Genomic DNA, 13,107 nt, shown 5'->3' on the forward strand with positions numbered 1-13,107 from the left:
TCTTTGAAATACTACAAACTTATGTTCAGTCCCAAGTTTAGAGTCGGGATCTAATGTAATTCGGGTCATGCAGAGCCTAGCCCACATAGGAAGACCAATCCATTTGATCTGGAAATTTTTGTTGCTTTCTTCATGAACAGGTTCTTCAATTGTATTTGTGTGCAATGTTTATAACTTTGTAATGTGGATGAGACAATTCTATATTGACGCATAAGCTGGGTTATGACTCAATCCCTATTATAAACCTAAATTCACTGATGGTCGGTGGTGGTTCTCATTTCTAAGTTGCAAAAGTCTTTCATTGACCATCATAACATCGTAATCTAAAATATAATTTTTTAAAAAGGGCACATATATTATACACTCATAGCCTTATCTCAGCCTAAATATTCAAGATTTTTCTTCTATAATCAATGGATTAATGGTGTCTGTCATTTTACATGTGCAATGTGCAACATATAATATCTTCTTGTGGTGGAATTATATTATGTAAATTAAATATAATCATTTTCATTGTTAGAGATATAAGTATAAGAATTTACACTGAAGGCATTATAAGCTAAATTAGCCACTTGTATGCATAAATGTTAGCACACTCTATATATCAATAGGCATATGATTATTTAAATTTTAAGTTATTACACATAAAGCCACATTAAACTCAATTAGTATATATATTTATTTAATTGAATTTTATGAAGTCTCAAACTAAAAGTTATTCAACAAATAGTGAATTTGAAAACCCTGACTTGTAAATTAGGGACTATCTGATTTTTCTTTTGCCAGTAAGGAAATTGCCAATGGATACGTACTTAAGCCTTTGTAAAGCAAATGACATGAAAAAAACAAAAAAGAAAGAAAATACAAAGTTTCAACAGTATTTTTGGAAGAAGAAAAACTCTTATTCTATCGTACTCTCTTTTAACATATTATTAGAGTTTTGGATTTGGTAAATTAAGATTTTCTCTTTTCTTAATAAATATAAGTTAATAATTTTTCTTGAAAATAAAAAATAAAAAGAAAATATGTAAACAGAAAATCTGAGTTGAGGATTCGAGACAAAAGATTGTCCGAATCCAAAAAATTGCAAACTACGATGAAACATTCATCAAGATTTAGATATGGTCCCCTACCGAGTGTGATGAGAGCTAAAACATTCCTTAAGTTTCACTCCCCAACACCGGTCGGATTTCTTGGTCTCATTCCCTTTCTCAAGACAAATGCTCCTCCAAACCCTATTGAAAACGTTTTTGTTTGAATAAATTAATTACCATATTCCCAATGTGCTGTAGTCAAATGCCGAGCAAAAGGTGGTATGGTTAGGGTTTCATGCGGCACTGCTTTACTTGCACAGCTGGCCGACAAGTGGCACCATCATCCTAGTAAATTTTTCCATACTTGCAATTTTTCTATATCAACTTACTTCTTTCTCATCACAAATTCACTTTATCTAATGTCAAAATTTATATTCTTAATATAAATTAGAAAATATAACTTCGCTATCTAAAAATAATGTATTTTCTTTGATTGAATACGACGATTATACTATTAAAGTGGTAATAAAAAAATTACATCTTTTAAGTCAAGGGCAACATATTCTAGTTGAAGATCCATTGTTTAATTATTTAAGTGGCACAAGATTGAGGCATAGATAAAATATAACAGAGGAAATATGAATACAGCTAAGGGTAAGGATAAATAATCTAAGATCCTTCCTAGCTAGTCATAAATTTAGCTTAGCTACCAAATGAGATTATATTTATAAAGTAGATTGAACATTTTCTGATGTTCTAAGATGATGTAACAGAATTAATGATTTTATTAAGACTATTTAAGCTTAAACTTGCACCTATATATATGTCATAGTTTGATATGTGTTATTAAATTTTAAAAATTATATCCAACTTAAAACAATTGATTTTATATATGCAAGATATACGAAGGAACCAATGAATGGGATAACACCTGCTCTAATATTATCATTTTAATTTTAGAGGAGCAATCAATCCAAAATCAATTGTTACATAACGCTTTCCCTTTCTAATCCTCTGCATTTGATACACAATTGCCAAGTATTATAGTGTATGTACCAAAGACTTGTTTGTGAACCAACTCAGCAACATGCTACACTAAGTATATACTTCTTACTTTTAATGTTTACTTAAAATTAATTTTCAAACCAAAAGGTGAAATGCAGTTGGACACAGAAGTTTTGTTTTTGAAGGATTAATTAAAGTTAAAGTTTTGAATATCATAAGTGTAACAACAGATAATTTTACTTCACTATTGTGTGTTCATCACAGTTGGTGTTGTTTGTTAGTAATTTTTGCTCCTTTTTGAAAAAATGATTTTTGTTTTCATTTCATATAAAATAATTAAATAAAGTAATAAATGTAAGGAAAAAAACACTCTTCCACATATTTTAGTAACAGAGAAACATTAAAAACTGAATTAATGAGCAATTTATAAATCACTTGTTCTGAGAATTGAGTGCATTAATTCTTTGAGCAAAGCATTAACTAAAAGTACAATTTATGAAATTAGCTTTAGTTTGCTTTAATGATGAGTTGTTATAAACTTAATTAACATGCCGACCCTACAAATACTCCTAAGTCCTAACTACAATTTGTAATCAGCCATTAGAAAGCGAAAGCCTTAACAATGATTAATCAATGGCCAGCATGCGGGCTACAAATGAAAAGCGTTAAAGCTCCTCATTCATATCGTCATGATTTCATGAAGTGGGTAAGAAAGAGCAGGGGAAATGAGATGGAAAATGCCCATATTTTATATATATATATATATCAACAACAGTAGTGTAATTTTCTAGATATATACATCATTTTGGAGCCGACCTCCGGCACGGCGTTGCAGTGCTTTAAACGAGAGTGTGGGCCTGCTCTCTTTTGGTAGGTAGATCCATATCCATAGCCATAGGCATATGGTTAAAGCAACCCTTGAAGTCATCATCAGATGCATGCACAAAATCAAAAGGCATGAATCATCAGTATTCCACTACTACGACATTATATACTACTATTTCTATATATATATATATATATATATATCCTGTAAAAAGAAACCTTCCTAGAGCTAGAAACATTTCCAGGAGGTTAACATATAGCCTAATTAAATATGTTGCTAACTTACTAAAGCCTAGATAAAAAACTTGAAAGACCTAGCTATAAGGGCTAATGTTTACATTTGCTTTAAAATAGTTAGACAGCATTAAAAATGAATCAAGAAAATGAAAACTGAATAGACTAATACATTTTTCTTGGTATTTATAAATAGGAAGTGCCTTATGTTTTCTTTTTCTCTTTGGTCCTTTTTTTGTTCTGGGCTTTGGCAAATGGGGGCGTGCATATGAACTTTTTTGCTTTGCTAATTAAAGAAACGACGACAAGAAAGAGATGCTTTTAGTAGTTGCTTATAAAATTTTCAGCTATTCAATGGAGCACTACGAATTTTCTATGCAATGACTTGCCCTGGATGAAACACCATAGTTATAAAGAAAACAAAACTTTCAGTACGGAATATGGGGAATAGTCCTTTTGATTTTGACCCAAAACTCATACATTTGTAATTCAGATATATCAAGGTAGAACTCTTATACAGTGAATATTCTTCCTTTTGTTTGTCTAGAGTTTTATAATGAAGAAAGGCCCTCCTCTTAACTTTTCTTTTCCTCTCTCTAGCCTTTTGATGCTTATAACACTCTAGCAGATCAATGGATCCTTTATTACTAGGTGGCTTGGGAGCATTACCTTAGTCTTTTGTAATTGCATGTAAAGTTTTGATGTCATTGCAACAAAGCCTGTTATATATTTGAGTAGTTTGGTGGTACTATTCTTCAGTTCAGTGTTCCATAAAGCAAGGGTGGCTGCTATATTTCTGTTTTATGAGCATTCAGAAGAAAAGCTGTGTCTCTAAATGGTATTTGTTGTTTTGAAGTGAGGAGAGAAAAAAAGATGAGAATATAATGGTGGTCAAAGAGTGATTTTGCTTTTCACTGTGTTCTGAAACTTCAGGTATGGTTTTCTGGTTTTGATAATAGGGTTCTTGCCTCTTGGGGTTGGTTGAAGGGAAATGGATTGGGCAGAGAAACAATACTATAATATTCCTCTCTATTCAGGTTTTTTTGTTTTCTTAACCCGCTGAAGTTGGAGGGAAAGTGCCATGTGGTGAGCTCAGATGCGTGCACATGGCTTCTCTCATTCCCAAGCTTTGAGACTGTAAATTAATACAGGAAAACAGGGGTTTTGTGGTTTTCAAGAGAATCAGTTGCAGTAGGAAGACCACCTGATTTGTGTGTTTAGGAATTAAAAAAAAAAAACCCAGTTTAATATATAGGGAAGCAATTGGGGCTTGGGAACTGGTGATAGGGTCTGCGATGAGAGAAACAACCCAGAAATATAGTCCTAGTTTGCAAGTCCAGTTATGTAATCCAAACACATAATTCTTCTTTATATTCAACTTGCTTACTCTTTGCAAACCACTTTAGGTATTACCTCCCTCGTATCCTTTTGCAGGATACAAGCAAACTGGCAAGCTGGTTTCCTTCTTCTTGCCTTTTTGGTACTGCTATTTATTTGAAGTGCCGATCGTAGATATGTCCTACAAAACCCCTTTCCTTTTCCCGGGTATATTTATTTTTGATCTATGAAAGCCTTTCCTTCTTTAGGATATTTGTCTTTTTTATTCACACAAGCAAGAAATCAGTAGAAAACGGAAGTTTGAGACTGCCAAGCTCTTCTTGCTTCTGCATATGCCCTTCATTCTCCCTTTCAGTCTATACTGAAAATCTGGAACAAATTTATCAATACATCAATATAATGCTCTTCTGCTTCTTGCTTTTTAGCCTTTATTTCTTCATAATTTCATTTCTAGTATAATCTTACCTTTCACCCTCTGCTTCTTTCTCTCTCCTCTGCTCTCACTCAAGCCGGTAGAAGGAATAGGAAAACCTAGCTATTTTTCCCTTGTACAGTTCTTTTTGTCAGGTTAACCTTACTGATACAAGATCAAGACCCTTTTTCTAGTCCATGGAGTTGGAAAAGACAATTGGGGATCAGATGGCTTCTCCATTGTTTTTCCTAAACAACTCCCTATCATGGATTGTTGTTCTTGCCCCGCTGGTCACATTTGCTACTTTTTTGATCTTCGGGTCCTCGTCCATCCTCTTCACATCTACAGTCTTGATATTGTCAACCGTTGCGTTCATGTTTTCTAAGAGGAAATCAAAGTTGGTGGAGAAAACGGTGAAAGAAGAGGTACACAAATCTGATCAGGAAAGCTCACCTCATGTAGAAGATATTTTGGCATCAAAACAGCTGTACGAAAATAAAATTAATACACAGCAAAAGCAAGCCTCGGGAGGAGAAGGTCAACCATGTCAGATTCATGACTATTTAGTAAGATCTCCGGATGTCCTATCAGAAAACGAATGCTTGGACCAGTTATCAACCACTGAGGATTCTGAAGTGGACTGGCCATTCCGAGACAACATTGATCAAAGCCCAGATTACTCCGATGGATCCATATCTGATGAGGACAGCCTCATTGAAATCTCACTTCCTGGAGGGCATTATGTTAGTCACAAGGAAGAAAAGCCTAAGTTTAGCATGCAGCAGAAACTGCCAGATTTCGTGCCGGAATCCTTTTTTCAGCAACGGAGTCTAATGGAGCTCTTAGCAGAGTTCAATGAGATGAATGAGGAAGACAACCTGATTGAGATTGACATATCCATGGGCTCCATCAAATGTTCAAGGTTTGAGATCGAAGCTTAAGATAATGATCTTAATTTTACATTTCTACTTCCAAGTGTTTTTAAGTTTTTTTGATCCATCAGGATTTGGTGTAACTTGTTACAAATTTAGAGATCTAATATTCCAGCAATGTTCTGTGCTGCCATTTCATGTGATAACACTATTCTAAACTTCGAAGCTTCTGTTCATAAATTTGTTTATCTTGGTCCTCAAGCTTTGGATACCTCCATAAAGCACTTGTACTATATGACCCTTTATTTTGTTTTAATGCTCATTAAAGGCATCAAAAGTTCACGAGCCATGGCCTATTTGATGGACTTCCACTTTCATTCTTTTTCAATTATCTTCCTTTTCCTGTACATTTGGCATGATTTTAACATTTTGTTGCTCCCTGGAGACAACTAAGCTGAAACTAGAACATAATATGTTAGTAAAGCAGATTCACTTAATACAGTGTCAAGCATTTGATACCAAATATAAACTACTTAATCAATTCTTCTCAGTTTAGATCGCTTGCCAAAGGCCAACTATTTGAAGCGGCTGCTTAATGTTTTCTTTTGATCTGTTATCCTTGGGCCAGATGGAGATCACTTGTAGATTTTGCTGTGAGACTGATTGAACTTGTAATCACTATCACCAACATTAAGTCCACCCAGGAATGCCTTTGAAAGGTGTTTTACATCTTGCCATTATATATTTTATAGCTAGATACCTGCGCAAAGTGATCATGAACATTAATATATGGTCTGGTATATTGTTTATACAACTTTTACCATAGATAGACATAGGACTGCAATTAGTGAGCCCAATTAATGTTAGTAGTGAATAATGCTCAGGAATGTTTCAAAACACAGCTTTTCTATTTTATAGTTCATATCTATATATATTTCTTATATTATAATTATTAGGTCTTTGATAGAAAGGAAGATTGGAGTAAAATGGGTGAAGCATGGTAAAGTAATGGAAACAATTTTACATATCACTACATCCATGCTCATGCAATTGATATGTTGACTGCGTGTTTTGGCTCACTGCTCATGTTTTCTCCAAAGAGGTAAGGGTTTTCATGGAAGAAATCAGTTTATTCTCTACTTCCAATATATAGCAGAATCGGAGTGTGATTAATGTTCACCCTCTTTACAGAAATAAAGTGTGAAGACTCCAGTACCAGTTTTATCCATAGATGTACTTGCTTTTGCTTCTGACATTTAGATGGTGTCCATAAATATTTTGGACGGTTCCATCAGATGAAATACATGTATTTTTTTATAAAATATCAGCTGGAAATATTTATGGCAAGAATTAATACTATAATAATTAATAATAATAATAATATGCAAGGTGTCGGCATGCCCTAAAGCTAATAGCAGATCTATCACAGGCTTTTCAAGTAGATTCAGGAAGCGGTAAAGTTTGTCCTCTAGTGGACAGACAACTCATTGTATGCAGTCCACCAAGCCCGTTCACCGCTTCTCAGAATGTCAGTTAATGCCCTCGGAGGAATCCAATGGGCAAATGGCGATGGTATTTCTCATCTCGACACTGGGTATTTGTTCTAACTGCTAATCAATTTTGTTAAAAATAACATCATTACAGCAGTTACAACGCTTTGGTGCATGCTTTTCATTACTTACAGAGCCGGGCCTGGTTGAATCCCCCATCTTCCAGCACCAGACTAGAAAGAACTTTATCAAGAATCTCAGTGGCGGCCACTTTGATCAGAGGTTGCTTGTTGGGGAGAATTAAGAATGTAGGTCATAAAAGCCTAACCTCCAGGCCCAATACCCGCCGACTAGGACTTGAACTAGCCGAAGGCAATCTATGCAATGGAACGAGACAATCTTTCCTTGCATGTCTCAAAAATTATATAATTATCCATAATCATAATACATTTTGAAGTGATAAATTAAAAGAAAAAAAAAACCAGGAAAGGGTTTGTATGTATCTAATCTAATTTGGTTCAATCCTCAAATAGAGTAAGTTCGTGTAATTACTCTTGAAGTCGAAACTCTAAACCATTTAAGTAAAATCAATAACCACTTTTGAAGTCGAAATTCTAAACCATTCATATAAAATTGATTTTAAAAATTTTGATCCACAAGTCAATTTATATTTTTGTAAAATCATTTTTAAGGCTAACCCTTCAATCTCATGTTGATTCAAAATTGATCACTGATCTTATAATTTTTATAAAAATAATAACAATGATAATGATATTTTATTAAAATAATGTATTAAATTCGTGAATATTGCAAAACAAAATTATAATATTTTTTTTCATTTATTGTCAGGTTTTATTACTCTTTAAATCTTAATATTTTGTTAATTTGCTGTTGTTGATAACCTTTTTATTTATTCATTTATCATTTGTATTAGATACAAACACTGTAAATAACTTTTTAACTTAACGTTCAAGATCTTTATAGGAGACACCCTTCTACGAGTTCAAATCTTACTATTAAAAATATTTTAACTTATTTCTAATATAATGGTAATTATTTTAAATCAGTCTTACAGTCTAATTTTTTATCCGAACCATGCGAATAAATATTTAAGATCATGAACTACTAAAAAAGTGTTTATCCTATAATATTTGAATCATAGATCACTCACTAACTCATACAACTATCTTATAATTAACTCAAATCCATCTATTTAAGAACGGCCTATAGTGACCTTGAACCGTTGCACGCCCTAAGCAGTAAGCTCAGATATTCAGTGCGTGGATGGAAGACACAGTTAATACAAAGTCAAAGAAATTTTCGGATTATGGCTGAAATTGTCAAAGAAAGAAGACAAAAATAAGTATTTTACAGAGTTTATCTACTAAAGGACATTTTAAACTTTCTATATTTTTTTAAAATAAAAGTATAAGTAATATACTTAATAAATTGTTTTTTTTTTATTTTTCAAAAGAAAAAAGGGATATTCTTCCATCCTAACAAACTATAAAAAATGTTTATGACAATTGCAGATGATATTTTACTTAAAAAGCAGAGTTTAATTTTTTTACCAAATAAAAGAAAATCAATAACAGACACATTATATAGTAGAATTTTAATGGTGTTTTGTAAACACAGATTAAGGTATTTAAAGAATACTTTTTTATTTTCTAAATTATTAAATGATATAATGTTTTCAAAATCTCTTAAATTATTTTAAAAAATTTAAATAAATTCTTATTATTTTATTATATTTAATTAAATTTTTATAATTTTATTTTGATCCATATAAATCTTTACGATTAACTATTGACTAATGGTTAAAAAGACACTTCCTAATTTATACTCACATAAAATTAATGTAAAAAATAAAAATATCAAGTAATTATGTTATTATAGCATATGAACATATTAGTCATCATCTATCAATAATAGTTGATTAATAACAATTAGTCAACTATTATTGATAAAAACTTATTTAGTTTAAAATAAAATTATAAAAATTTAATTAAATATAATAAAAAATAAAAATTTAATTTAATTTTTGTGAATAGTTTAAAATTTTTAAATATTATATTTTATTAAATTCAAATAATGATTTTTAACAAAAAAATTTAATTAATTTCATATTTTTCTTAAAATTAATAAAACTACTGTAACTCTCTATTGGGTAGACTCGAAACATGTCAAGTATTCTGCTCATAGGTGGTAACTCGTTAATTTTTTACTTTAAAAAAGCACTTTATTAAAATAAATTGCCACATTCAAATGATATATATTCTATATATAGGTTAGTGGTTAAAATGAAAAAAGACGGAAGTTTCCAGCTTCACGTGTCATATTGGAAAATCGGGCACTAAGAAATTTGGCAAGTTACTCACATGCAACATCAAAGGTTCATGAGCTGCCACGTGTGACAACACAAATGATGATGCATGGATGATGATGAGTTGCCATTGCTAGTTCTATTCAGCTGAAGCCAGTTAAAATCGCCAAGCCACAGCAGCCGCCTAAAGATTCTCTCGTGCTTCAGAAAACGCACACTCTACTCTCACCACGTGTCTCATTTTCAAACCGTTTAGATCTCCGGCGGCCCGTAATCGAATGACCCAAATTTCAGCTTCCTAGTTCACTCTTATCGATAAACAAACGGCCCATATCTAACCACGTGTCATCCCCGATGCATTATTACCCCATCGATCCAACGGACTCTAACAACCTCTACCTCTCTCTCTGCATCCGACCCTCCTTCCTCTGTCCCCGGAACCCTCTTCTTCCGACCAGCAGCCACTCTCACCGGGAAATCCCTAATCTACCCTCACCACCTAATTCTCTGCTAATTTATAGCAAAACTGTGGGATTTATTATTATTATTTTTTGATGGCGGATTCGCACAATGAATCAGGGGGACAAAACAACAGCGGAGGAAACGCGCAAAGCGAAACGTCAGCGCGTGAACAAGATAGGTTCTTACCGATTGCCAACGTAAGCAGGATCATGAAAAAGGCCTTACCGGCAAACGCCAAGATCTCCAAAGACGCTAAAGAAACGGTCCAAGAATGCGTTTCCGAGTTCATCAGTTTCATCACCGGCGAAGCTTCCGACAAGTGTCAGCGTGAAAAGCGGAAGACGATTAACGGCGATGACTTGCTTTGGGCCATGACGACGCTTGGTTTCGAAGAGTATGTGGAACCGTTGAAGATTTATTTGCAGAAGTATAGGGAGATGGAAGGAGAGAAGACCTCTATGGGAAGAGGCGAAAAAGATGGTGCCAGTGGTGGCTCCGCCGGCGGGGCAAGTGGCGGAGGTAACGGAGGAAGTGCTGGTGGAGGTGGGGTAGGTTCTGGTGGTGGTGGGTTTAACGGTGGAGGAGGGATGTATGGTGGGATGATGATGATGGGGCATCATCAAGGCCACGTGTACGGTTCTGGTGGGTTTCATCATCAGATGAGTGCGGAAAGGTGGGGCCGCTGCCGCTAGTGGTGGCGCAGGAGGCGTAGCTGGTGTTAGGTCAAGGTAGATTGTTGGAGGGTGCGGGGTAAGGGTTAAGAAACTGTTAATGTTAATTGTTGATTGAGTTTTTAACTTTTCAGTAATTTTAAGCATTAACTTAATTTGTTAGGTACTTTTCTTCTTATTTTTTCACCTTTTTCTATTTTATTTTAATGGATATGTAATTGTCGGCAAGCCGAAGGAGATGAAGAGAAGAAGCAATGATGCACCGTAAAAAGTTGTAACCTCTGATGACAAGAAGAGTCAGATAGTGCTGATAGTCTGATGAAAAAAAAATGGGGAGAAAAATGGAAATTATGTGTACGATATGGAAATTGCTGGATCTATGTAGAGAGTTCGATTCTTTCTCTCCCATTGTTCTGTTATTGATCTATGAGAGAAGTCTACTTTTCAGCCTTCTTTGCTTTTATGTAATGCCTCTGTGTTACTTCCGGTCTGGCTGCATTGGAATTGGCTTTAGAGGAATAGTTGAACTGACAGTTTGAGAGAGGCTCTCTGACAGATCTAAAGGAAAAGGAAACTTTGTTTGGACTTGTTTCTTTTTAGGAAAGGGGGAGAAATATATTGTGTTTTTTGTTCCCCAAATTGTTTTTGCCATTTGTCCATCTCGCTTATGTGTTCTGTGCTTAATTGGGTGCTGAAAAAGAGAGAAAACAAGGGAGGGGTCATCCTCACCTCATCTATATAACGGCGGGCTATCTGTCATAGATCTTCTCCATGTCCTTTGCTTTCACAATTCCATTTTGGGTCAATTATTTCTCCTATCTAAAGAAACTGAAATATAAACCAATAACCATCTAGTCTTAAGATTTTGCCGCTTCTTTGGACATATTTTAGGCCAGTCGATTTTGCACCCTTGCGTTGCTGCTGCGTATGGGTAAAATACCTGGAACTTTTTCCTGGATAGGTTTCCACTTGTTGAAACCATCCCGTGGGTCGGAAACCCAAACATTCTCATGCTTTTCAGAATCAAGTTTCTAACAATGTAGCTCATAGCTGGCAACCTCCAGTTGGTTTCTTACTTGTCTTCTATGAAATATTCCCAGCATTTAGCCCTGCTTCTTCGGGAAATGTTTCTCTAAAGTAAATTGACAGCATTTGCTAAGGAACCTAGAGCCTTGGCCTTTAGAGGGGAGGTGTCAGGCGCCCAACTTTTCAAAACCATTGCCCATCCAAGACAAGCAGGTTGTTAGGCAAAACTATTGCCAAATTGCTATTCATTTATTTGCGATCTTGGGTGGAAGTAGCCAGTCAGAGACTTTTGGAGGTGCCACCAGCGCATTTATGTCAGCCTTTTATAAGTGGGCAACAGTAACAGTAACAGTAACCTAACAGGAAACCCCACTTTACATCAAGTTCAGGTTCATCGAAGCCTTCACGGTTGTCCATTCTTTTGCTGATTTCTTTTTTATCTCGTCCTTTTCAACATTTATAAGGTCTCAATTGAGGAGGACATTGTTTGGTTGGAAGAAAAAGAAATGAAAAAATAAATAAATAAATAAATCTTTTTCCTTATTGATTTGGTATAAATAATCTAAAACAAGGAAGAACAACTGTCTTATTCATTGATAGTCGAAGATTTAAATTTGGCGAAGTTCCTTTTCATCACCTTATACCATCTTTTTTCCTTTTATCAAATTTAAGGTTAAAAGAATTTGTGAAGAGCTTCTCTTACGATCCAAGCAAACCAAACAGTGTACTCTGGCACATGGGAAAGAAGATTTGAGTAATTAAATGATAATAAGCAGTTAGATCTTTCAGTTTGTGGTGCTGTTTTTTCTCTTTTGCTTTTGAGGCTTTAGGAAGAGCGCAAAGTACAAAGATTGGCAAAGTTGGGAGCCCTACCTAATAAAGTCAACTTTATATTAATCCAAGGTCGCTGCAGAAAAGAAAGAGAAAATGCCCTACCCTGCCCTACCCCAACTGCTGTGCGGAACAGGCAAAAAGGCACCGCCACATTTTTATGCTCCTCCATGCAAGTTTTTCCACTAGCAAAAAACAAAGGCTTATGCGACAATATAGGCCCTTTTCACTGCTTTGCCTACCGTCTAACTCTAAACCACTCGCTTAATCCAATCGTGTTTTGCTCCTTTCTTAATTGACTTGGATTTTTTTTTAACAAATATATAGTAAGTCTACTTGTTTTCTCATACAAGGGAAAAATAAATAAATAAAGTCTTGTAGGGTTTTGTCTCTGTGCCTCTCCCATTCATTTGTGAAAGATCCGTTTTTATCTATGATAAATACTGCTCGATATATGCCCCCGTATCCAACATTGCCCGCTTATTACGATTCATTAACCCTTTTGTTGGTCAATTGAAAATTTCTCAACCTATTTATAAAGATGGATTCAAAATTTTTTTTAAATAATATCATAATTAAAA

The 13,107-nt window shown here is 34.4% G+C and overlaps 1 protein-coding gene and 1 pseudogene across 1 annotated transcript; both read left to right on the plus strand.

The window, feature by feature from the left end:
- The first annotated feature begins 3,496 nt into the window (after nt 1-3,496).
- Nucleotides 3,497-6,033, plus strand: LOC149527646 (uncharacterized). The gene has a single exon (XM_089782439.1). It carries the CDS (start codon nt 5,046-5,048, stop codon nt 5,787-5,789), a length of 744 nt encoding a protein of 247 aa, XP_089638565.1. The 5' UTR covers nt 3,497-5,045; the 3' UTR covers nt 5,790-6,033.
- A 3,811-nt stretch (nt 6,034-9,844) lies between these two features.
- Nucleotides 9,845-11,132, plus strand: LOC110409768 (nuclear transcription factor Y subunit B-3 pseudogene; annotated as a pseudogene).
- Nucleotides 11,133-13,107: the final 1,975 nt, after the last annotated feature.

This window comes from Theobroma umbraticum, unplaced genomic scaffold (genome assembly GCF_002168275.2).
Source record: "Theobroma umbraticum cultivar Fairchild unplaced genomic scaffold, ASM216827v3 scaffold_44.0, whole genome shotgun sequence".
Lineage (NCBI taxonomy): Eukaryota > Viridiplantae > Streptophyta > Magnoliopsida > Malvales > Malvaceae > Theobroma > Theobroma umbraticum.